At 44.0% G+C, this 26,847-nt stretch overlaps 1 protein-coding gene across 1 annotated transcript; it reads left to right on the forward strand.

Moving 5' to 3' along the window:
- Positions 1–2,779: 2,779 nt before the first annotated feature.
- LOC309715616 (hexokinase-4-like) lies at positions 2,780–25,683 on the forward strand (the record flags this gene model as incomplete). The annotated part of the gene is made up of 12 exons (XM_082548859.1): positions 2,780–2,823; positions 4,011–4,167; positions 7,498–7,614; positions 16,405–16,567; positions 17,399–17,547; positions 17,628–17,747; positions 18,176–18,271; positions 18,788–18,887; positions 22,404–22,587; positions 22,761–22,916; positions 22,994–23,227; positions 24,427–25,683. 12 exons carry the CDS (start codon positions 2,780–2,782, stop codon positions 24,623–24,625), a joined length of 1,719 nt encoding a protein of 572 aa, XP_082404985.1. The 3' UTR covers positions 24,626–25,683.
- Positions 25,684–26,847: the final 1,164 nt, after the last annotated feature.

The following is a 26,847-nucleotide window of genomic DNA, read 5'->3' on the forward strand; positions in this document are numbered from 1 at the left end:
CGCCGTGCTCTGACACACCTTTGTGTTGCCAAGCGACTGGGATGGGTGGGATTAGAAATGAGTCTGTCAGAGGGACGCCTCAGGTTAGAGAGGCGAGGCTGACGTGGTCTGGACAAAGGAGGAGAAGAGGGAGACCTCGGAGCTCTCTGGGTGTCATCCAGAGCAGGATAGGCTGGTTATGGAGGCAGGTGGTCCGGCGTGGTGACCTCTGAGGTCACTGAAGGAAGAAGTGCTGAATGTGGCTGTGCTGAAGTCGTGACTGAGTGATTGTGTCAGCTCAGAGTTTCCTAGATTACCCAAGAAAAACACCGCAGAAAGTCCGGTGTGCCCTCAAGCAAGGGTGTTGTGCCATCACAGTTGGTGCACCTCAGCAGCATCAGACAGACGGGCCTGCAGCTGGTTGGGTGAAGGTGTCTTTTGGACCAGCCTTTTCCTCCGTCGTGGCTCAGAAATGACACTACAGCACCAAACTGCATCTGTCATCGCTCCAGGAGAGTGACACGCCACGGCATCCAGACCTCACTTTCCTGTAACGTAACAGTAACATCGAAGACTTCCTGTAAACCAGAGGACACCACGGTTAGAGAGGTTTGCTCCACAGATGAACTTAACAGTGTCGGTGCTTGAGTCGAGTCCCGCTCTGTGCATTGTTTCCTCGATCAAAGATGGACGAAGGCTTGTGATGTCACTTTCTGGGTTTTGAGGCCTCAGCGTCACCATTTTGGCTGCTAACCTGTTCACCCGCTGTTGGCAAGCTAGCCCTTGCATGGTACCTGCTGAGTAGCACACTGAATAAACGCCTAGCATGAAATATTAGTTCTCAAATAATTTAAAAAAGGCTCAACAGCACAAACACGCTGCAGAGGCCCAGGGAGTCCTGCTAGCAGCCTGTCAGTCACAGAGGCCACGCCCCCTAGCTTTGAGGAACAGGCTGTCTGTAAAATCCGTCACCGCCGGAGCCTCGAGTGGCGCCGGAGGAACTGCAGTGTAATGTGCATTATTCTTACTCAGCCTCCAAACTGAGCTAAAGAAAGAAAAACTAGAAGTGCTTTGTTTGTCTTCACAAGACAAAAATGATCAAAATCAATATTGTTGTGAATGTTTTCTATAAAATCTCATAAACGAGTGTTTCCTGTTCTGCACTGACTCGTCCTGTGTCTGAACACTGAGAGTTTCTTACTTTGCAGTGAAAGTCAGTTTACTGATTATTCCCGATGTAAGTGAACGCAGCACTGATGAGTTATCTGAAAACATCACCGTCCTGTAAGATCTTTCTGCCTCATTTTCACCTCTTTGGCCACAAAACACTTGAATCGAACCTCTTCCCATTTCTTTGATGAAAACAGACTTAAATGAACTGCGCTGAACTCCGAACACTTCGTGTCCTTCATCGTTCGTCCTTCACACGATCTCTGCACCTTCAGGAGGCCCCAGACGGCCTGTCGTCGGGTTCATTTGCTCCAGCCTTAGGTTTCAGTTTCCTCGCAACATTCTGTGGCCGCTGTGTTGAAACATTCGCTGTCTCAACGCTGAGCGAGTTGCACCACCAGGCGAAAGTTTAGAAAGAATAAAGGCGCAACTTAAGTTTGGATGAAGAAATGAGCTTCTTAGAATAACGAGCAGCACAGGTGGAGCCGGGGTTTCTGCAACTTCCTGGGTTTATTTAGTGGACAGGTTCTCTGAAACGAGACGAAGAAACCACCGAGCTGCTCAACGATGAGTAATCAGTGAGTCACGTTCTTCATACACCACCACACAGTCACCTGACAGCTCCAGCTGTGACCTGACCGATGTATGATGAGATGTATATAACTTTATATATGCAGGAATATCGGTGTGTGTACTTTAAGAGCTTTTACTCTGAAAATATTCACAGGATCAAGGTGAAATGTGACGTTTGTGTACTGAAATAAGTCAGCTGGTTCACAGGAGGTTTTTCTTGCTCGTTTTCTTGTCAAACATTTCTTTTTTCCAGAAAAGCTGGAAAACTGTTAACGCTTCTGTATTCTGGCAGCTCGGCTCGAGCTCCTGAAGCCCACCAGGCCTGACTCCACGTGGGTCGGTAGCTGCATCTCGAGGATAACCATCTCCCGTCCTGCTGGGATCACAGGGAAAGCTCGGACATTCAGGCTCAGGCGTCTGGGCACCTCAGGTGTTGTGGGCGTGTCCTAGTGGCAGCTGGCTCTAGAACGCCTCAGTGGAGGAGGTGGTGGGAGGCGGAGGTGTGGTTGGATGGAGTTGAAGTATGCCAGAGGGAATGAAGCGCTGTTATTGTTTTACCTAGAGACAGCAGTCCGGCCGTTTTATCGTATTTGCTGCTTCCAGGTGTCAATTTTAAACTAAAACCGAACAAACTTCTTCACGTTCTCGAGGAACACTCGACCCTCGTCAGACGGGAACATCTGCCTCCTCGGGCTGCTGGACAATAAAACCCACAGAGAGTAAAACCAAAGTCTGGTTGTTACGCACCAACTCCAATAGGTCGGTACAAGTGTTGTAGCAGATAAGAGCTTTTTTGGGCTGTTCCTCAAAGAAACCAATGTCTCCAAGCCATACAACAATGTGGGGGAGAAAGGTTGTGCCAAAGAAAAACACCAAAAAGACAAAAACCAGAACTAAGCTGAGGTTTACTCTAAGAGGAAAACAAAAGAAAAGAAAGTGCTACTCCTCAACTCACAAAATAAACTCAAACATTACATGCATGAAATGTGCAGGGTCCCCCCCCACAAACCTTACACAACAAATGAAAAGATCCAGGGCAGCTCAGCACATGTGCCACATGATCCTTAGCAGCGAGGAGCAGAGAGCCACCTCTAGCCACAGGTGAGTTCCTTTTATAAGGGCCTCCTCCCTCTGGAGCTGGAGATTCCCAAATTGTCACCAGCCTGCAGTCTGTGCATGTAGGAAATGGCAAGCAAAAGGAGGGGGGGTCGCAGACAGCTTCAGATACTTAACACTGCTTTTAGTTTCCTGAAATTCGTTTTGACTCACATGCTGCCGTCTGCCTACGTCCAGAGAAACACTGATGTTCACAGTGACGTTCAGCTGTGCAGGAAAAGCTGGAGAAATGAACGGGAGGAATTCGTCCGGCGCTCCCACTGAAAGGTGACTGCATGTTGGATTTCATGACCTATTTGCCCCCAGTGACAGATGCCCCCCTCCCTGAGCCTGGTTCTGCTGGTGCTTTCTTCCTGTTTCTTCCTGGAAATATTAAGAAATAAAACTGTTGCACAGCACAGTGTATGCAGTAACTCAGCAGAGATATGAGAAAAATGTAATAAATAAAACGTTATAGAAACAGGACATTAAGAACATCAAACATGAAAGAGAGAAAAGAGAAAAACGTGTCATATCTCTGAGGAGGTTCCCACACCTGCGGCTCCTCTCGGAGTGTCTTATGCTGAAACGTTCCACACTCAGACACCCACCCACCCCCTCCAATTACCACCCACTCACCGACCGGTTCAAGGTTAATTTTGACAAATAAATCCGAGCCTCACTCCGCGTGATAACTGATCCACGTGACTCGGATTCATTTTAAATCACCAATAATGAATCATTTCTGTGCGTGTGTGTGTGTGTGTGGGTGGTTTCATACCGGCTTCACCCCCACCCTTTTAACCAGCCTCCACCCTGGAGGTTGGTTAAACTGTTAAAAATGACTTTTTGACCTGTAATCCGTCACGAACAGGTCAAACGTGAGTGATGTGGAGTCCTTTTGGTCCAGAAACAGCTCCGGTCACAAACTGTTTTATGTGTTTTTGATGAGAGCTCAGACGGAGAGAGCAGCAGGAACATCACAGCTCCACAAACACGCTGTCAGTGATTGAAGCGTGGGTACAATTACGCAGAATCATAGAGAACTTCAGAACTTTATATGTGCCTCCGTCATATTTCTACATCACCACCGTGTGTTAATACAAGTAATACAGTTAAAGATGTTCCACGTAAAACACGCAGAAACATCGGAAACTCTCTGGCACGACCCCGGCATTTTTACGCGCGATCAGCTGTAGATCCGCTCGTGAACAGCGGGAGGTTGCCGTGTTGCGACACGAAGTGGGTGTAAACGATTCCCAAAATGAGCACCTCACGCGCTCTCCCTGCCTCTCATTCATTAAGGAAGCTCAGAGCTGTGAGGCTGAGCGCGCGGAGCCGGACGCAAAGGTGAGTCTGAGTTCGCTTCAGTCCGTGGCTTTTTACGCAGAGAGGATGAGGAGTTTGCACGAGTGTCTGCATCAGTGCGAGCGGCTGATTGGTGACTTCACCGCCCATCCTGTCTCACCCTGAGACCCCCTGCGTCCTGGTAAAGGACCCCGAGCCGCTGTTTTGTTTTTTTGTCACTAGCCCGGTCTCTCTGACGGGTTTGCGCTGCTCGGAATCTTTGGCTCAGTTAGAACTAGTCAGACTTGTTTCACTTGTTTCAAAATAAAAGTGTAAAGGAATCAGAAATTTTTACGTCACTAATGAGGTGTCACCTGAAAAATATGGGGCGTGGTTTCAGAATTGACAGGTGTGGAGAGCAGTGAAGCTTGCAGGTTTACCTGGGAGCTGGTTTGTTTGTTTGTTTGTTTGTTTGTTTGTTTGTTTGTTATGTGATCTCAGAGGCTACTCCACCCAAAAACCCTAATCCACAGGAGGTCACGGGTGTCACAACCTGATCCCTGCTCTAGTGTAACTCGGTGCTCTGCACGGGTTTTTAAATTTACTCAATTACTGGATGCTGTAAGAGAAAGAGGCAGGAAGCAAATAAAGAACCACAAAACCATCAGCCAGTCACAGGACAGCAACTCTGAGCGTTCAGACACGTAGACTCGGCCTGCTGAAGTTCACCCCGCGCATCAGAGTGTGGAAGGAAGTGACTTTGAACGTGATGTGGTTGTCGGCTCTGAGTCTGTGGGGTTCACAGAGAATCGTAGGTCAAAGGTCAGTACAACAGGATGTGCAGAGGACACGTCTGCAGCACCTGTGTGACGCTCTCATGTCAACACGGCCAAAAGACTCCCTCACCTTGCTGAAGTGAAGGAGCGAATTCAAACCATTCTGGAAACAGGCGTCCATCAAGACCAGACAAGCTCTATAAAGAGCTGATTATAAAACACTAACATAATAAAAACAGACAAAAATACCCCAATAAACTAAAACAATGTTACTGAATGAAGGAAAATCTGCTGTGGCTTTAAAGTCATCACTAAAACTGTCAACTTCCTGCATTTAAAACTGTTTCATTATCATTTAGTAACTATTAGAGTGAAATAAAAACTTTCTGCGACATGTGAAAGCTGACTGCAAGTGTTGCATCATCAATATTCCCAGTTTTTCAAAAAAAGGTAAAATCCTGCTGTCATCAGACGCAGTCATGCATTTGTCTCTTCATTGTCCAGTTTCACTTCAGAAAACTGTTTTATTTTGGTCACAGTGTCACGCCGTTGGATTTCGGGAGTCCTTTTGCTGACTCTGAGGACGTGAAGTGGAAGCAGCTTTTCAGGTTCCTTTAAACTCGCCGCTCGTAACTCCAGTTACGGCTCCCAGCTGTTCTCAGGTGTGCTCTGTTGACACTTCAGGTAGTAACACGGGACATATGACGTTTACTCCGGGCCTATGTTTGCATTTGGACCTGTTGTTATTCATGTCCACGTCAAGTCGACTGCAGGATGTGAAGAAAAATCTTGTTCCTCTTTCGTGTGCTCCTCGCTGCACCTTCCTTTCTGTGTGCTTTGAATTCTGCATCTAACAGCATTTAAAGCTTCGAGATGTTTGCTCAAAGGCACGTTTAATCGTTGCTTTACGGCGCTCACTTTGTTTCCCTGCGTGAAAACCTGAGTTTACGCCGAGGACGCATCAGCACAGCAGGTCAACAGTAATTCTTACTTTTATAAATATATTTTAGCTCTACTAAAGATGCTTTGCAGCTTTTTCTGTTAAAGCTTTTTCATTTCAGTGGGTAAAATCTGACACTGTCAGGTCCACGTGGTGATGGGTCGTGACCTCAGCCTTACCCTAACCCTGACTATAACAGTAAAGCTCACTGGATGTTATGAGGTCTCTGAGCACTGTAACACCCTTATGAGTCAGTGTGATTACTTTGTCTGCTGATTTCCAACACTTGGGAGAAAATGTTTTAAAAAGGATACGATGTATGTTTTCTAACAGCAAAGTGTTCGGTTTATTAATAATGACTTCTGAGGGTTATCACAGTGCGCAAAATTTTACTTTTGTGACTTTTACTGTAAAATTGTAAGTGGTTGCAGGCAGCTGCTGTGAAATCGATTGCTGATACCTTTGAGGGAACAACACATTTTCCCTGGTGACAGGATCACTGAGGCTCATGCTTGGTGAAAGAGATAAAGGTGTTACATTAAAAATCATGAGCTAACCTCCGAGCTCAGTAAACCTGGAAAAAGTGCGATGCAAACAGAAACAGTTCGCTGTTAAATGAAAAGCTGTGTCTAACTGCTGAAACGAAAACGCTTCAACAGGTGCAACTTTTTGCATCACAGCTGGAGTTTTCCATCCAAATTGTGGAGCGACTCTATGGTTACGCCGTAACCTTGGTTCTCTGAATAAAAGACTATCTCTCTACTCGGGAAGAGAGAGTCTCGATATGATAGAGAACACAGCAAGCTGACAGCAACCGAAGCAACTGCAACAAGGTTTTTACTGCAGCACCACTTCTGAGGCCAATTCTGCCTAGCAACAGCTAGCAAACCACAGCAGAATGCACACTGTCCACATTAGCACGAGGTTGCCGTCTGGTTCTAAACTGAAACAGCTTTTTTGGGCATATTTACATAATTAACTTCAGCGTTCGTGTTCGTTGCTGTGTATCACATCTGTTAAATAAAATAAACATAATCTGCCTGTGACATGACACCCGTGGAGCTGCTAATGAAGAGTTAGCATGCTAGCTTTAATCTTTACAGATCATTCAGGCAACATGTTTCAGTAATGGAGTTTATTTTAATGATGATTTGATTCATCTGCAAGCTTCTTCATGCAGCTGAAGTATCAAAATTTCAACTTGCTCCTTAGTAAGTAGAAATTTACACATATTTTAGGTGCTGCATGGCAACAAGCGTCCACTTGATTAGTTGATCGTGAGTGTGGTAAAAATACTTTTTTCCCCCCAGTGTTTTAATTTCTCTAAATAAATCCGTACTTTCCCGTTTTGTATGAACCACAGAATAAGACCGGTCGGGTTTCACGAACAATCATTGTGGTTATGGCGCAGCTCAAATAAATGCAGACCACTGACGCTATAAACTCGCGGGCACGTGAGATGCTGTGACGTTGACTCTGGGAAAATTAGTCTGCAAATCAAAAATCATTGATTGATTTTTCTAAAACCTGTCAGGGCAACAACGGGGTGACGTCTCAGAAGACGCCATATTATCTTACTTTTAATTCTTTAATTTTATCTGAGTCTTATTGTCCTCTTTTTCTGATAATTTAACCCTGTCAGCTTAATTAATCGTCTTTTGACCTGTTTTCATCCAGATGAGCAACACACAAGCAAACGGCGAGTCCAACGTTCAGATAACCAAGAAAGCCAAAATGAGCGGCGACACCGCCGCCCTGCACCTGGACGGCATCCCTCCAGACACGCTCAGTAAGGTACGTGTCACCTGGTTGGTATGTATGATATTTTTGTGGTAGAGACAGTATTCGATAGATAACTAGCAAAAAGCCGACCCACATTGCCAGGCCTGCAGCACATGTTCGTCTCATTTATGTTTAAAACACAGAAGTCTGTTTAAATTTATCATGTTGTTGTTTTTTATATTCTTTATATCACTTTATAAAGTCACACGCCATAAACACCAAACACATAAATCATGAATACATATTTTATCGTTTTTCTTTGCAAGCTAGATATTTATTTTATACAGCAAAATAATAATTACAGGCACTTTTAGCTTTGCTGTCTCATGAATATTTATTTAAACATGTGACCACACATCCCACTGCACAACAATGTACATGTAGCGTACATGTCAGCATTCATTTAGAGATTAGTTACTAGAATCTGAGTGTTGAATAGAGCTTGATAATCCTGGTCTGGTCAATTATTTAGTACATTTGATTGTGATTTAGTCGCACGTCTAAGACGAGTTTGGGATGATGCACATGCACATATACACTACGATCAACATATTAGGGTCCAGTGAACACAGGATACATGTCTTATTTCTGCATGTCGGCATGCTAATTAATGAGAACACAGCATTAAAACGTCCCTGTGCAGATACAATATCAATTAAATGTATTTTATTGGTTATTAACAGTAATTATAAAATACCTTTTAAAGTAAATATCACTTTAAAGGTTCCTGCATGTTTGCTCAGTCTGCCACAGTCTAACGTTATGGTTTTAGCCTCTTATTGCACTGATCAGAAGGGAAAATCCAGAAGCTTTAATCACATGATGATGATGTCTTTATCTTTGCAGATAACTTGTCAGAAACAAAGAATTTAACACTTTAAATGTGCTGAGCAAAGCTACCAAAGTTTATTGAGAATTCATCAGAAACTTCAGGCTAGCTTAAGTCACGGGGATTCTTCTTTCGGTGAGAAATGATCCAGATGTTGTCTTACACATTGCCACAGCTGCTAGCATTGCTCAGTGAGGTTCAGCATCAGGCTCCAGGGCTGGAAAATGAAGCCAGCGCTCTCAGGACCACTCAAAGACTCGTACAGCCTGGTACCAAGTATCTTACACATTGAAGAAAGGAGAGTCCATAAAGTATGTGTGTATAAATATCTGTGTTTGTTTACAGCAGTGGAAAAAATGAAAATGGGCATAAAATCACATGAAAAACCAGCATTCTCCCTGAGTGACCAACAGCAATATAATAATCTTCACACAAAAGCACCAAACACTCGTTACACAGACGTAAACAGAGCAGGTGAATATTTAAAGCACGCAAAGAACAGGAAGTAGCTGCGAGCTGCCGCAAACTGTTAGTGAGTGAATTCCTGACAGAGGTCAGGAAAAAACAGGAACAAAGGATCATATTTTTCATTTGTCAGATTCATGGTCAGTCATTGGTTTACTAACTTAAATCATGACTTTATGTATTTCATCATTTTTAAAGTGACAACTTCCAGTTTTTCAGCTGCAACTTCATGAATAAGAAATCGGAGCCAAACCTCCTTATTTCCACGAAACCGTGACAAGCAGCACGATCGCATCGATTTCTATGACATCCAGGGAGTTTGTTTTTTAAGGGCGAGGCTCTGATGACTCCCAAGATGATCGCCAAAGACTGTCACCAAGACCAAAGGTTTCAGCAACCTTCGGTTTACTGGTCCATGTCCATGATGCTGACAACAATAAGCAAAACAAACCAAACGTGACTAAACTAAGACTAAAAACACCGGTTTGTTCCAGGATGAAATCAGTCAGCCAGTAAAGCTGAAATTGATCCTCTAAAGTATCTGTGCCAGAAGAAAAATCAGAGTGTTCACCAGATGAAGAGTTAAAAGTATCCGAGAATATTGGAAATAGTATTTCGGGACCATAACGGACATCTAAGGAAAAAGTTGAAGTTCACAGTCAGAAAAGACGGAAATGAAGGAAACTGTGAGACCTCAGCAAAAATGTGACTGAAAATCTGAGGGAATTTCTCAGAATCGTTACTCAGTTCAATTCAGTTTTATTTATATAGCGCCAAATCACAACAACAGTCACCTCGGGGCGCTTTATAATGTAAGGGTGAGAGAAAACCCACTGAGCGAGCGCTTTGGTGACAGCGGGAAGGAAAAACTCCCTTTTAACAGGAAGAAACCTCCAGCAGAACCAGGCTCAGGGAGGGGCGGAAGACATGACTGAAAAGAAGAGACGAGAGCCAGAGATTATTAACAACTAATAATTAAATGCAGACTGGTGTCTAGAACAAACACTCAGTGCATTATGGGAAGCCTAAAGGAGCGCCCTGATGGGGTGATGTGGTGCCACGAAGTCTTAAAGATAAGATGGAGAGAAGAGGAAGACCTCCGGGAAGACTTAAATTCTCAGACAGAAAATACAGACATGAGAGAAACTCTGAGACCAGCGCCACAGAAAAAATATGGCTCCAACGTTAAACATGAACTAAGAGCGAAGTCATGAACACATCCACCCTCGGGTTGTTAACTCACGACGATGTCTCCAAGTCGAGGATTTCATCTTCCAGGAATGCGTTCCTTGTTGCTTACTTTGTTCTGCATAAATCAGCTTTGTTTTTGCAGATGTGTTTTATCAGTAATCATCAGAACGACCACGGCTCCACCTCTGGAGCTGGATAAAGGAGTGCTGCAGTTCCTCCAGCGTCCATGTGAGGCTCCAGCAGTCAGTCTCAACCTTTTGTCAGAGATAAACACGTCTACATGTAGCTGCTCGCCTTCATCGCTTATGATGTTTGGGGCATTTTTAGTAGATTCTCTGACTAATATTACTGTTTCAGACCATTCTGAAGTCTGTGCTTCAGTTTCAGTGAGTAAAATTCACACATTTATGAGTCTGTTACTTGGACTCCAACGTTTCATCCACACATTTGGCTTCAAAAGGCCTCCGTGGCAGCAAGCAGGTCTCACTGCCGTGTCTCACTGAAGCTTCAAAGTATGCAGAACTGTCCAGAACATGTATGCGCTCTACATACATACACAGCACAAAGGCTGTTACACAGACACGTAGGCTCTATGTGAGGGAATAGAAAGGCAGCGAGAAAATCAGCAAAGCAAAAACGTATAACTGACTCTGTACAGTAGCACGGAGCAGCTGTACCCGAGCCACACGATGGATCAAACACACGAATTGCTGAGTGAAAATGTGTTTGACTCAGTCATCGTGCTGTTGGCTTGGCTTCTCCGCTTCCTCTGAGCGCTGAAGTTCTTCAACTGCCACAAGAGTGGCAGCCGAACCCAGATCGCCCTGAGTCATTTTACGACAGGAAACACCTTCCTGACTCGCTGTGCAGCTACAGTGCCAGCGACTGGTTTCTTCTTCTTCTTCACTTCCTCTGGATCAGCTGTGAGCAGCCAGTGTTGATACTACAGAAGAAATATTAAGCTAGGAGGTGTCCGGTTACTTTTGAACCACAGTGGTCTGGATGCTGTGCTTTAACAGGATAATATCTCCCTCACACTTCCCCTTAAATTCACCTGCTCAAACCAGCACCTTTATTCTCCATTATTTTATTTCAAGTTTATTTTAAATTGAATGAAGCACATAAAACTTTAGTTTCACTTCCAAATGTTGAATGTCCTCCCGGCTAAACGTGTACCTGTCCGTCTTGATGGAGGAATGAAGTCAGCCTCGCCTGCTGGGAGGGAGGAACCCAGAGACGAGCGTGTGGAGGCACGAGGAGGAGCGAGGACAGTGGAGGAGAGAAAACTCGCTCCTGGAAAAGTACTGCAGCTGAGGACTCAGTCAGAGACAAAGAGGAGGCAGACACGTTTGTATCCCTGCCTCACGGCAGCATCTGATCCTGGGACAAAGTTTAACTCCAACCACAGCTGCTGTTTAGGTTGATATCAGGTTCATTTCTGACTGCGAATCAATAATTTAACCACTGATAACAGTTTGATACAGCAGAGTTGCTGAGCTCTAAATGTAAAGTCAAACTTCCACACAGATTACTTTAAAAGCTTCTTAAAGTAAGGACGGAGCTGCAGCGGCAGGGCTGTTCAAACTTGTTTACCGTAAAGAACATGTGTGACGGTGGGAGGAAAAAAGCCAACCTGCCAAAGAAGTCCTACAACATGAGACCTGGAAGCACACACACATTTCACAACACTGGCTGCCAGGGCGTGTTCGCAGCAGCTTACAGGCCTTCATCAGGCTTTGTGATGGTGACACGAACCTGAATGCAAAACAAACATGTTTACGTGAAATCAGAGGCAGGAAGAGGCTGGGCTGACACAGCGAGTAATGATCCTCTGGAGATGGCAGCAACAATTCAGCCTTGCTGTTTTCCCGGCTTCCTTCAGAGCTGGAAAATCACTGCACAGCTCTTCAGACCGTGTCCACGTTACTGTGCAGGTACCTGAGCGCAGGTGTGAAAGGTCAGAGGTGAAAAGCAGCTTCGGATTCAGGGCAGAATTATGTGCTTGGACAGGTTTGTCAGAACCGTAACAAAACATCGCGTAAATAAAGTTTATTACAACTTCTTTCCTTTACAGCACCAACTTCCTCCATCTCACCCTGTTCTTTACTACACCCACGAGTCTTCCCGGAGGTCTTCCTCTTCTCTCCATCTTATCTTTAAGACTTCGTGGCACCACATCACCCCATCAGGGCGCTCCTTTAGGCTTCCCATAATGCACTGAGTGTTTGTTCTAGACACCAGTCTGCATTTAATTATTAGTTGTTAATAATCTCTGGCTCTCTTCTTTTCAGTCATGTCTTCCGCCCCTCCCTGAGCCTGGTTCTGCTGGAGGTTTCTTCCTGTTAAAAGGGAGTTTTTCCTTCCCGCTGTCACCAAAGCGCTCGCTCAGTGGGTTTTCTCTCACCCTTACATTATAAAGCGCCCCGAGGTGACTGTTGTTGTGATTTGGCGCTATATAAATAAAACTGAATTGAACTGAGTAACGATTCTGAGAAATTCTCTCAGATTTTCAGTCACATTTTTGCTGCGGTCTCACAGTTTCCTTCATTTCCGTCTTTTCTGACTGTGAACTTCAACTTTTTCCTTAGATGTCCGTTATGGTCCCGAAATACTATTTCCAATATTCTCGGATACTTTTAACTCTTCATCTGGTGAACACTCTGATTTTTCTTCTGGCACAGATACTTTAGAGGATCAATTTCAGCTTTACTGGCTGACTGATTTCATCCTGGAACAAACCGGTGTTTTTAGTCTTAGTTTAGTCACGTTTGGTTTGTTTTGCTTATTGTTGTCAGCATCATGGACATGGACCAGTAAACCGAAGGTTGCTGAAACCTTTGGTCTTGGTGACAGTCTTTGGCGATCATCTTGGGAGTCATCAGAGCCTCGCCCTTAAAAAACAAACTCCCTGGATGTCATAGAAATCGATGCGATCGTGCTGCTTGTCACGGTTTCGTGGAAATAAGGAGGTTTGGCTCCGATTTCTTATTCATGAAGTTGCAGCTGAAAAACTGGAGGTTGTCACTTTAAAAATGATGAAATACATAAAGTCATGATTTAAGTTAGTAAACCAATGACTGACCATGAATCTGACAAATGAAAAATATGATCCTTTCTTCCTGTTTTTTCCTGACGGCAGCTCGCAGCTACTTCCTGTTCTTTGCGTGCTTTAAATATTCACCTGCTCTGTTTACGTCTGTGTAACGAGTGTTTGGTGCTTTTGTGTGAAGATTATTATATTGCTGTTGGTCACTCAGGGAGAATGCTGGTTTTTCATGTGATTTTATGCCCATTTTCATTTTTTCCACTGCTGTAAACAAACACAGATATTTATACACACATACTTTATGGACTCTCCTTTCTTCAATGTGTAAGATACTTGGTACCAGGCTGTACGAGTCTTTGAGTGGTCCTGAGAGCGCTGGCTTCATTTTCCAGCCCTGGAGCCTGATGCTGAACCTCACTGAGCAATGCTAGCAGCTGTGGCAATGTGTAAGACAACATCTGGATCATTTCTCACCGAAAGAAGAATCCCCGTGACTTAAGCTAGCCTGAAGTTTCTGATGAATTCTCAATAAACTTTGGTAGCTTTGCTCAGCACATTTAAAGTGTTAAATTCTTTGTTTCTGACAAGTTATCTGCAAAGATAAAGACATCATCATCATGTGATTAAAGCTTCTGGATTTTCCCTTCTGATCAGTGCAATAAGAGGCTAAAACCATAACGTTAGACTGTGGCAGACTGAGCAAACATGCAGGAACCTTTAAAGTGATATTTACTTTAAAAGGTATTTTATAATTACTGTTAATAACCAATAAAATACATTTAATTGATATTGTATCTGCACAGGGACGTTTTAATGCTGTGTTCTCATTAATTAGCATGCCGACATGCAGAAATAAGACATGTATCCTGTGTTCACTGGACCCTAATATGTTGATCGTAGTGTATATGTGCATGTGCATCATCCCAAACTCGTCTTAGACGTGCGACTAAATCACAATCAAATGTACTAAATAATTGACCAGACCAGGATTATCAAGCTCTATTCAACACTCAGATTCTAGTAACTAATCTCTAAATGAATGCTGACATGTACGCTACATGTACATTGTTGTGCAGTGGGATGTGTGGTCACATGTTTAAATAAATATTCATGAGACAGCAAAGCTAAAAGTGCCTGTAATTATTATTTTGCTGTATAAAATAAATATCTAGCTTGCAAAGAAAAACGATAAAATATGTATTCATGATTTATGTGTTTGGTGTTTATAGCGTGTGACTTTATAAAGTGATATAAAGAATATAAAAAAACAACAACATGATAAATTTAAACAGACTTCTGTGTTTTAAACATAAATGAGACGAACATGTGCTGCAGGTCTGGCAATGTGGGTCGGCTTTTTGCTAGTTATCTATCGAATACTGTCTCTACCACACCCTGTTCTTTACTACACCCACGAGTCTTCCCGGAGGTCTTCCTCTTCTCTCCATCTTTTCTTTAAGACTTCGTGGCACCACATCACCCCATCAGGGCGCTCCTTTAGGCTTCCCATAATGCACTGAGTGTTTGTTCTAGACACCAGTCTGCATTTAATTATTAGTTGTTAATAATCTCTGGCTCTCGTCTCTTCTTTTCAGTCATGTCTTCCGCCCCTCCCTGAGCCTGGTTCTGCTGGAGGTTTCTTCCTGTTAAAAGGGAGTTTTTCCTTCCCGCTGTCACCAAAGTGCTCGCTCAGTGGGTTTTCTCTCACCCTTACAATACAAAGCGCCCCGAGGTGACTGTTGTTGTACAAATAAATCATGTTTCTGAGAAATCCCTCAAATTTTCAAAGTAAAAACTTTCGGTTGGTTTTAGAATTTAAACTTTGATTCTGCTGATTTCAACAGACAACATCCGGCAGAAGCAAAAATCCCTGTGCAACTTCTCCGTTTAATTTAATTTAATCTTGTGAAATCAGCTTCAAAGTGTGTCAACTTTCAACTTTCACAAGAGATCAAATGAAACAGATCCTGTTACAGTGCGACGGGTCAGTGAATAATAATCATCAGTTATCTGTAAAGTATTTAAACCGCAGCGTTTCATTTATAAAGCTCTGTTGGAAACAAGAACAGGGCGACCACAGAGACACAACAGAGTCGTGCAGGTTAAACAGCGAGGGGGCACAGAGTAACGAGCTGTAACTTTGGGTGGAAGGCCTGTTTTAAATGTCTTAAGCGTGATCAGCTCGGAGTTTGTGTCCCGTCTGTGGAACAAGTCAGGTGATCCGGAGAGAACGAAAACCGGACACAAAGGTTAGACTCCAAACAAATAAAAGCTCTTCGGTTCGTAGATGAGCGATGAGCTCGCTGCCTGCGTCAGCTGTGTTTTGTGCCGCCTGTAGGCGAGCAGGCTTCAGTGCAGTAATGGAGCCGTCGAAAGCACATTCAAAACGATGTAAACGGAGTCAGCAGCATCACAGACAACAGAATCAAATCTGACTCAGAGTTTCTGTGTCCAGTTGTTTAAAAGACGCCTGAAGGACATTCGTCTCTTCTTCGAATGTAAAGCCAGTCTATGGATCTCACCGTGAATCTAAAACGCTGTGTCGCTGAGCGCAGTTACAGCCTTCTTTATCTCGTTTGCTCGTCCGTGTCAGCCTGACTTCCAGCCTGATGCTGTTAGAGACAAAACTCCAGCCCGTTCTGTCTCCGAGCACAGACGGATTCACAGAGCAGCAGCTGAGTCACAACATGTGATCAGAAATGAGTAAAGATTGATTTTCAGGCTCAGCCGTGGGTTTGATGTGCTGAACGTATCTGCAGAAGCGTTTAAATGTTGTTTTTGTATTTTAAGCCTCACCACACGCTGCAGGGAGTGAATGAGGTCACTACGAGCAGCTGAAGCTTCCTCTGAAGAGCTGGTCCTCCTTCAGAGAGGGTGAGGAGCTCAGTCATTAGAGTGGAGTCTGACTCAGACCTGAACCCCTCCTTGGTGAGGTGTTTCAGGCATGTCCAGCAGGAGGAGATCTCAGGGCAGAGTTCCTGCCTCTCTGCTGAACACCTCGGCGTCTCCCAGAGGAGCAGCCGGAGGTCAGCACGCCTGCTGAGCCCGCTGCCCCCGGGCAGACGTCCTCTGCACCGGGCGGTGCTTTTCTCTGCTGAACACTGCTTCAAACAGTCGTGTGTTCTTCTGCAGATTTTGAGGAAATGTCGCCATCTTGTGGTTAAATGACACAGTTGGGTTTCTCTGGAGGGCACCGACGTGCGGGCGGTGTCGACGCCCTGAACACCTTTATGTCTTTATGCTGTTCACGTGACACGGCCTCCCTCTGCAGGTGGAGAAGTACCTGCAGCCTTTCCAGCTGTCCCCGGAGACGCTGCAGGAGGTTTCGGCTCGGCTCAGGAAGGATCTGCTCCGAGGTTTAGGGAAGCACTCGCACCACAAGGCGCCCGTCAAGATGCTGCCCACCTTTGTCAGGGCCACGCCTGATGGGACGGGTAAGGACATTTTCAGTAAAAGCCAAACTTTGAATCTTCCCATAAAAACCAGAACTGTGTGGTTTACCCTCCAGCTGCTTTCTACACATGCTTACACCTGGAGCTACAGGCCAGATGTGTCCTAATGATTAAGCTCTGTGACTCTTTCTCTTAAAATTAAGACATTTGTGACTTTACGTGTGAGGAGAATGACTTTAATTTCAGTCTCTATTTAACATGGAGCCAGTGAAGAGAAGCCAGTATGAGAGAACGATGATATCTTATAGTTCCTGTTTGTACTCCTGCTGCTGTGTTTGTTTATTATCCTGATACTAAAGCTTTACAGTCGTCCAGCTTAGAAGTAATAAATGCATGAACTAGTTTCTGAGCATCACTCTGAGACAGGGTCTTTCTAATTTTAGATATTGTGCAGATAAAGAAAGCAGTCCTGCATATTTGTGTTTTGTGCACACTGGGACAAAGCTGACTCCCCACTGGCACGTGCTGTGATTGGATGTTGAAGGCTTCAGCCGTCTTCACGTGGCTACAGTAGAGGAACCCTGGACAGCTGCTGATGAATCTAAGCAGTTAAAGCTTAAACGGCTGTGGGAGGGTTTTCAGTGATTCGCAGGTGGAACAGTTGGTGGCCGGGAGTTGAACAGGGTCTGATAGCATGTCTGCACCGGCACTGCAGCAACGATGAAAACACTCAGAGTAATTCACAACTTCCTCCACTTTAGATTGTCAGAGACCTTTGCAGGGAAATAAAAGGGCGGTATTATAATTATTAAAGCTATAATTACGTTTTAAAGATGGCTTCCTGTAACTAAATCTTCATCATGCGGTCGGCAGAGAAAGGCGACTTCCTGGCGTTGGATCTGGGAGGAACAAACTTCCGTGTGCTTCACGTCCGTGTGGAGGAGGAGGCGCAGAAGGTTCTGAAGATGGACAGTCAGATCTGCGCCATCCCACAGGAAATGATGCTGGGAACCGGAGAACAGGTGACACAAATGCACACTGAAGGAAAACGAAGCAAACGGAAACATGCGAATCCCCAAAATTCACGTGTGTCTCTGTACAGCTGTTCGACCACATCGCCACCTGTCTTGGGGATTTCCTCGAGTCTCATAACCTGAAGGGTCAAACTCTTCCTCTGGGCTTCACCTTCTCCTTCCCCTGTGAACAGCTGGAAATCGACAAGGTCTCCCACACACACACACACACACACACACACACACACACACACACACACACACACAACAGTGACCTGTGTGTTTCGGCTGTTTGAGGAGACATCAGCCTGTAGCTGTTAGGCTGTTCGTGGTTTTAAAGGTGGTTTAGATGAGTTTTTAGAAGGAAAAGAAAATGATCAGAAATAATCACAGACAGAAAACTTTCACTAAAGTGCAGAAAACATAAACAAAGAGACAAAACCTTAAAAAAAACTACCACAGAGATCCAAGACGACTGACCCTTAGACACCCCGGACTCTCCCCGGGTTTCTGTGCCTCCTCCTACAGTCCAAACATTCCTGAAAGCAGATTTTCCTTCTGAGGTGAACTCGGTGTCAGTCCTCGCGTTCACACCGATGTCACTGATAGATTCTGTAAATTGTGTTTTTCTGCACAGAGCATCCTGATCCGCTGGACCAAAGGCTTCAACTGCTCCGGGGTGGAGGGGAAAGACGTGGTCCAGTTACTGAAAGAGGCCATTCACAGGAGAGGGGTCGGTCCACAAACACTCCCAGAAATCACATTCATGTGTTTCAGCTCTGGCCTGCAGAGCCGTTCTTCCAGCTGCGGCGTTTTAGTGTTTTACCCTTCAGCACAATGTTTCTTTATACACACACACTCAGTGACACTGCACACACTGATTGCTGTTTCAGTTGATGCTAACTCACTCATGATGTTCGAGCATCAGAGTAACTGCAGCTCGTATACGAGCCACGAGTGCAGAGGCAAAGCTACAAAAAAACTGTCATTGTCTAAAGAGACGTGGACTTAACAGTAAGGGATAAACCCAGTAGCACCACGTGCTGATGTGCTGACAGAAAATGTTATGTTAAATTGTTTGTGGGCCTGATATTTGAATCTGCGAGTAATTCTTCCCACTTCACCTCTCTGTGAATGCTGCTGAGGTGCAGATTAAAAGCACCGTGGCACTTTCTCTCTCTGTGTAGGCAGGATATTTGTGAATAGGCGAGATATAAATGCACCTGTCTGCCTGTCTTCTTCTCTGCAGGACTATCATATTGGCTCGGTTGCCATGGTGAACGACACAGTGGGAACGATGATGAGCTGTGGCTACAAGGACCAGAGCTGTGAAATCGGCATGATCATTGGTAACCATAATTTCACTCTGGGATGTCTTTGTCTGTGTTGGTCTTTTATGTTTGCCGTTATTGCACTTTAATCAGCCATGCTGTTGTGCTTTATAAATAGATAAACCTCACATCTGTCTGACTGAGCTGTGTTTGCCTGCACGCCCCGAACACACTGACAAGATGATGAGTAGTCGGTTTATTGAGGTCATAAATAAATTACTGAATGGATAAAACATCCACAACAAAGACATAAAAGCAGCTATATAGATACACAAAACAACCACAAAGAGACGCAAAGCAGAAGAAAATGACCCCTAAAGAGCCACAGTCACAAGAAGGCAAGAAGTACACAAACATGAAAACATGAAAGTCTTTTTATACAGGATGGACTCAGCCTCCTGTAAAAAGTTTCCTGACAAGGTTTTTCTTCTCAGTCACTATTTTTGAGTCTTACTGAAGACAAAATGATCTAAATGATGGTCCCCAAAGAAAATACCAGGCTTACATTGAAAGCTACTGTTTACGCATCTACGTTATAGTATTATAAAGTAGATGTTATTTGTAGTACTGTAGTAGCAGCAGGTTTTAGACACAGGAATATGTGATGTTAGAGTACAGTGGGGAAAAAAAGTATTTAGTCAGCCACCGATTGTGCAAGTTCCCCCACTTAAAATGATGACAGAGGTCAGTAATTTGCACCAGAGGTACACTTCAACTGTGAGAGACAGAATGTGAAAAAGAAATCCATGAATTCACATGGTAGGATTTGTAAAGAATTTATTCGTAAATCAGGGTGGAAAATAAGTATTTGGTCACCTCAAACAAGGAAAATCTCTGGCTCTCACAGACCTGTAACGTCTTCTGTAAGAAGCTTTTCTGTCCCCCACTCGTTACCTGTATGAATGGCACCTGTTTGAACTCATCATCTGTATAAAAGACACCTGTCCACAGCCTCAAACAGTCAGACTCCAAACTCCGCCATGGCCAAGACCAAAGAGCTTTCGAAGGACACCAGGAAAAGTATTGTAGACCTGCACCAGACTGGGAAGAGTGAATCTACAATAGGCAAGCAGCTTGGTGTGAAGAAATCAACTGTGGGAGCAATCATCAGAAAATGGAAGACATACAAGACCACTGATAATCTCCCTCCATCTGGGGCTCCACGCAAGATCTCATCCCGTGGGGTCAAAATGATCATGAGAACGGTGAGCAAAGATCCCAGAACCACACGGGGGGACCTGGTGAATGACCTGCAGAGCTGGGACCAAAGTAACAAAGGTCACCATCAGTAACACACTACAACGGCAGGGAATCAAATCCCGCAGTGCCAGACGTGTTCCGCTGCTGAAGCCAGTGCATGTCCAGGCCCGTCTGAAGTTTGCCAGAGAGCACATGGATGATACAGCAGAGGATTGGGAGAATGTCATGTGGTCAGATGAAACCAAAGTAGAACTTTTTGGTATAAACTCAACTCGTCGTGTTTGGAGGAAGAAGAATACTGAGATGCATCCCAAGAACACCATACCTACTGTGAAGCATGGGGGTGGAAACATCATGCTATGGGGCTGTTTTTCTGCCAAGGGGACAGGACGACTGATCCGTGTTAAGGACAGAATGAATGGGGCCATGTATCGTGAGATTTTGAGCCAAAACCTCCTTCCATCAGTGAGAACTTTGAAGATGAAACGAGGCTGGGTCTTCCAACATGACAATGATCCGAAACACACCGCCCGGGCAACAAAGGAGTGGCTCCGTAAGAAGCATTTGAAAGTCCTGGAGTGGCCTAGCCAGTCTCCAGACCTCAACCCCATAGAAAATCTGTGGCGGGAGTTTAAAGTCCGTGTTGCTCGGCGACAGCCCCAAAACATCACTGCTCTCGAGAAGATCTGCATGGAGGAATGGGCCAAAATACCAGCTACTGTGTGTGCAAACCTGGTAAAGACCTATAGTAAACGTTTGACCTCTGTTATTGCCAACAAAGGTTATGTTACAAAGTATTGAGTTGTATTTTTGTTATTGACCAAATACTTATTTTCCACCCTGATTTACCAATAAATTCTTTATAAATCCTACCATGTGGATTCATGGATTTTTTTTTTCACATTCTGTCTCTCACAGTTGAAGTGTACCTCTGGTGCAAATTACTGACCTCTGTCATCATTTTAGGTGGGGGAACTTGCACAATCGGTGGCTGACTAAATACTTTTTTGCCCCACTGTATGATTTGTGCTTTGGTTATGATGCTTCTTGGCTCAGAATCCCGGACAAGCTCTCCTCAGCTCTTTCTGGGACAGTGGCGCGGCTGCCCCTCTGTTGGTCTTCCATGGTCTCTTGTGTTCTGGGGGCCTCTGGATGTCTGGAGTTTTGATCTCCTCCATACCTGCTTCATGCCCTGGAGGACGGGGCTGTGGCCCCCCCACACCCTCTAGCAGATCATTACATGAAGGAACCTTTTAAAAAAACAAAAAACAAGCGCGTCCATGCTCACAGGTGTGCACACGGGTGATCACACCCACAAACTACACCCTTTTTGGCTCCTACCTCAAAGCACACTGTGTTCTGTTGATCTTATGTGCTGCACAATAATGTTTAACATTTAGTATTTACTGTCATATTCCCATATATCATTGTGATGTTGTTTATTCTATTACTCTTGTTCTCTTCTGCTTGCTTTCTTTTTTCTTTCTCAGCAGGTGATCCAGGTGATTGATATATGCATTTTTTTTTCTCTGCCCGTTCTGTTGGTTTTTGTCTTTTGCCCTTCTCCCCCGTCCCTCTTCTCAGCTGTTTCTCTTTCCCTCTTTCTTTCTCCCCTTCTTTCCCCCAGTCAAGTCTGTCCCGTATTCAGTAAGTGAAAATAAAATAAACAATAAAAGGTGAATCAAATGGACCATTACGGCAAGGCTGGGATGGTCAATTTGGTAAAGTAAATCCGTTGGGCATCTTTCTTTGCCTTTAGACAACAATTCTGATGGCAAAAGAGCCAAACGGGACAGGCCAAAAAAAAAAAAAAAAAAAAAAAAAAAGAATCCCGGACAAGCCCCCAAATTTACTCAAACAACAGAGAATGATGTCACAGGAGCTGCTGTCTGAGCCAGATGTTGTCTGAATGACAAGTGACATCTGCCCATAGGTGAAGGAGTCACAGAACGGTGTGGCCCACGAGTGTACATATTTGCCATATTTGGGCCAAACGTTCATTGCTATATCTGGAGGGCTTCCTCCAAGACCTAGATTTTAATTTTTATATTTTAAAATATCAGAAAATTATATTTTAATTTTATGACATTTTGGGGTCAATTTAGAGTTGCGAATAATTCCCTTTTATTATGATTTTGACTCTTCTAAGCTGCTAAATGCTTCGCGGTTTAAATGGTAAATGGCCTGTATTTGTATAGCGCTTTACTAGTCCCTAAGGACCCCAAAGCGCTTTACACAACCAGTCATCCACACATTCACACACTGGTGATGGCAGCATTGTAGCCACAGCCACCCTGGGGCGCACTGACAGATCTAAACAACATTGTCCTGCAGGTACGGGAACCAACGCCTGCTACATGGAGGAAATAAAGAATGTGAAGCGTATTGAGGGCGAGGACGGACGGATGTGCATCAACACGGAGTGGGGCGGCTTTGGGGATGATGGATGCTTGGATGACATCCTGACTGAGTTCGACGTGGAGGTGGACAAGACCTCCATCAACCCCGGCGTGCACATGTATGTTTCACAACTATTCAGAATCATAACACACCTCTCCCGTTCATGTGATCAGCTCCAGATAAGTCTTTGACACAACTTCTATACAATAATTTTTTGCCACAGCAGAAGTTAGAAACTGATAGCTAATGTTTGTGAGAGTTTCTGTCCTGATTATGTGCGTTCTCCTGTAGCTTTGAGAAGATGATCAGCGGCATGTATTTGGGAGAAATCGTTCGACTGGTGCTGGTGAAGATGACCAAGGACAAGCTGCTGTTTAAAGGACAGATATCGGAGGCATTGGGGACCCATGGACTGTTTGAGACCAAGTTTATCTCTGAGATTGAGGAGTGAGTCTTTTGCCTTTTCCTTGTTTCCAGCAGTCTCTCCTGGTCTTCATTATCTAACCACTTTGTCTGGTGCTCAGGCCGGACAGCGGTTTGGAGAACGCCAAGAAGATTCTGACTGAGTTGGGTCTGGATTGGAGTCTGGTCGACGCCTCTGTGGTGCGCCTGGTCTGCGACACTATCTCCTCACGCTCGGCCTATCTCTGTGCTGCCGCCCTGGCAACCCTCGTCAACCGCATCCGTAACAACCGCAAACTGGGCCACCTGAAGACCACTGTCGGGGTGGACGGGACAGTGTACAGAAAACACCCCACGTAAGAGGCATTTGGTGATCAGAGCAAAGGCATTTGAACATTTCACCAAACTTCAGTTGGTTTGCTGATATTAAGTAACCAGTCTTTTCTAACAGGCATACTTAAATATTGTTTGGAAAGATTGTACAGAGTACACTTTTAATGACTTTAAAAACAAGAACTGAGTGCACTATTCTGTACATTCAGGTTCAGATATATTCATACACTCCCATCAATACTAGGTTAAGTCTTCTTTAGCAAGTTGCACTTTGACCAGACACTTTTAGTAGCCGTCAACAAGCCTCTGCCATAACTCTGGTTGAATATTTGATCACTTTTCTTGCCAGTTTTGGTAGAGTTCATTTAAACTGGTTGGGTTCCTGGCACAGACCCGGCTTTTAAGCATAGTCCATATTTTCAGTAGGGTTGGGGTCAGGGCTCTGGGAAGGCATTTCCACAAGCTTAATGTTAGCCTGCTTTATTCATCCCGCAAACAGTTCTGATGCGTTTGGGTAAATATATGTACTATGTAAGTAATTTTACATTGTGTATGTCCACCTTTAAAATATAATTAAATTGTAATTTAAAATAAAACTCCATTTAATTTCACGGGAATGATACCTGTAGTCCTAGGCTGTATTATGAAGCACTTGTCCATGTGGGATGCTGCAAATTTCAGTTAAGCTTGAAGGAGGAACTTCTTTCTTGGTGGACACCCTTTCAGTTGATGGACAGTGACGCTGGTGCTTCAGCAGTTTGGTGGTTGTTGGGTTGTTCCTGAACATCCTGACCGGTTTTCCCTCTTCTGAGGGGGACAGTTTGGATCTTGTTTCAGACCCTCAAAGTGGAGACACATTGAGCTGATGATCTCTGAATCTGCGGTTATTTAGAAATGGCTCCAAGAGAACATCCCAACCTAGATTTCCTGAGTTTCACAAACTTTCCCATTTTTCTGAATCGGTCAATCCAGTATCTGCTATCAAATCCTTTTTATTCTGGCAAAGAGAAACTATATGAATAGGCCTTGACTTAATAGACACTGTAGTACCTTCAGCACCGCGTTTGGGTCTACGCATAGATTTGAGCCTGTAGCTATCATTCTGATCTTGTGTAGATTAGAGAAACCCATTTCTTGTTTTGTTTTTTGCAACTCATTAAACGGTGAAATCTGGCAGTTCTGTCCTTTCAACACCTCCCTCTCTCTTTCCTTCCTTTTCCAGCTTCAGCAGTAAGCTCCAGAAGGCGGTGCGCCTGCTCGCCCCTCAGTGTGACATCACCTTTCTCGTTTCGGAGGACGGCAGCGGGAAGGGCGCTGCCATGGTAACGGCTGTGGCGCAGAGGCCGGCTCACCAGTCCCGACTGCTAGAGGAGAGCGACGGTGAGGACAATGAGGAGGAGGAGGAGGAAGAGGGTCAATAATGTATTTTTGACCAATCTATGCCTCAGTGCAGCTGCAACTGTTCATATCATGTAAAGAGAGGTGGAGGGAATCCTCTGGTATTTTATCATGTTGAGATTTTATTAGAAAAGAAGTAGAAAACATGTTGATCAGAGTATTTAAAGCACAAAAACTTGCACAAGACTCACTGAAAAAGGTATTAAAAAGTAAACGATGCGTCAAAAGGAGAAGATTTAAAGTCATTTTATAGGTCGCTATGGAGATTTTGATCCATTAAAAACGTATTTATTAATAAGGGGCATAGCTTCAGGGGGATTTGTGGTGGCAACAATTCCTAAAAATAAGTGTTGTTATATCACTGCAGCAAGGGGCGTATACTCCAGGGGGGGCAGAGGGGCCCAGATCCCACTATTGCTGGTTAGAGACAGTGTTTTCCTCCTCAGTGTGTCACTGTGAGTGTAACTCGGTAATGTTAAATAATAATAATAATAATAATAACCACTGAAAGCTGATGTTCTGATTATATAACAGGATATTTTAAAGTTTAAAAAAATGGACAGTTTACAAACCTTAATGTGTGAAAATGATGTTGATGAAAAACAGGCTAAAGGAACGGAAACAATTCAGAGCTTCCCTGAGAAATGTCACGCTTTTAAGATTATTTTTATTAACATAAATCTGTGACGGTTGTCAGCACACATGGTGGTACAAGGCAAGAAAGAGTGGAATAAATAATTTGGCTTTTTTAATTTCCTCAATCTCAATAAATAAAAAACACAAGACTAAGAATTATCAGAGAAATGCACCGTTTGCTGCTTGGTGAGATTTCCAGTCATCCTGAACAGCAGTGATCTGTTTGTGTCCAAGTAAAAGATAACAGATGCTTCAGTCTGATGCAGAAAAGAGGGAGAAGAGGATGTTTGTGAAATGTGTTTTTTAAGGTGCCAAAAATCCTCCTGCTCTTTTTTTTTAATGGGGAATAAAGAGTTTATGTACAAACAACCACAGAAGAAGAGCTGCAGCACAATGTGCACTAAAGCCAGTGAATAAATAAAAATGTTAAACCGTCCAATCAGAATGAGCCTGTGTGTTTTCATTACTGATGCTGTGGTGCTGATGACAAATAAACAGGTGAGGAGGAAACTACTGAGAAGAAGCCTCGCTGTGCCGATGCCCATCTGACAATAAGAGGCTGGAAAATTGGCCAGTAGGTATGATTGAACAGGTGAAATCAGTGACCTTTGACCTCAATGAAGTAACATCATGATGCAAAGAGAATATGTGAGGAAACGCCACAGTTCACAGACTGCTTAAGTAAAGAGACGGTGGACGATTTCTCCATGAGCTCTGACGGTGATGTTTGAACGAGCCGCCGTGAACGTGCACTCACGTGCACTCACGTGCACTCACAAACACTCAACACTGCTGCGAACGAAAGAAGCAAAGAATCCGTCAGAGAGAAAAATCATTCAGCATTTTTAAAACACAGTTTGATGTTTGAGACACTCCTGCAGAGGTTTCCAGCTGTTTCTGCTGCTCTCCCTCTCATGATTAAAAGGATTATGTTTCAGTTACTCCAGTAAAGACACTTGCTTTAGCTTTTCTTTTTTTTCTGAAGGCCGTTCAGACACTTTCATCTGCTGTTTTTAAAAGCACGCTGCACACCCAGCTGAGATATACCGAGGTTTTAGTTAATCGCTCTTTGAGAATCACCTTGTTGGTGTAAAATTCCTATTTTATGTTATTTTATGTTTGTTACATGCAGACAGAAACTCTGTGAGCTAACCAAGAGTTTGGTGTCTTTTAAAGGCTTGAATGCTTCAAATGGTCAGGTACAAGAACTGTATGGAGTTATTTTTGTGCCTCTATTCTGATCCAGTGGATGGTTTAAACTGGATTAAACCAACAATGGTCTGAAAAAATTATATATTTTAAAATAAAATAACACATTAATCGAAAATGGCTTTAGCTACATTCTGGACCATGTTTCTGGAAAGCAGTAGCTAGCGAGCTGACTGGAGACCAAAACAGCCAATCAGAATCTTTGCATCCAAGTCTGTGATTGGTTGGTTTTGAGGCACATTTATAAGTGTACAGAGAGTAGCACAGAGCAGAGACCTGAGCGAGAGTGGCTGTTGCTGTGTCTGTATATGGGTAATAGCAAACACTGAAATACATTTCCTGCACGCAGCAGTGAATTTTAGTCGCTCAAATTAAACTTTTCTTCCCTCAAAATAATTTT

The sequence above is a fragment of the Aulonocara stuartgranti genome, assembly GCF_965226115.1.
Source record: "Aulonocara stuartgranti genome assembly, chromosome: 10".
Taxonomy (NCBI): Eukaryota; Metazoa; Chordata; class Actinopteri; order Cichliformes; family Cichlidae; genus Aulonocara; species Aulonocara stuartgranti.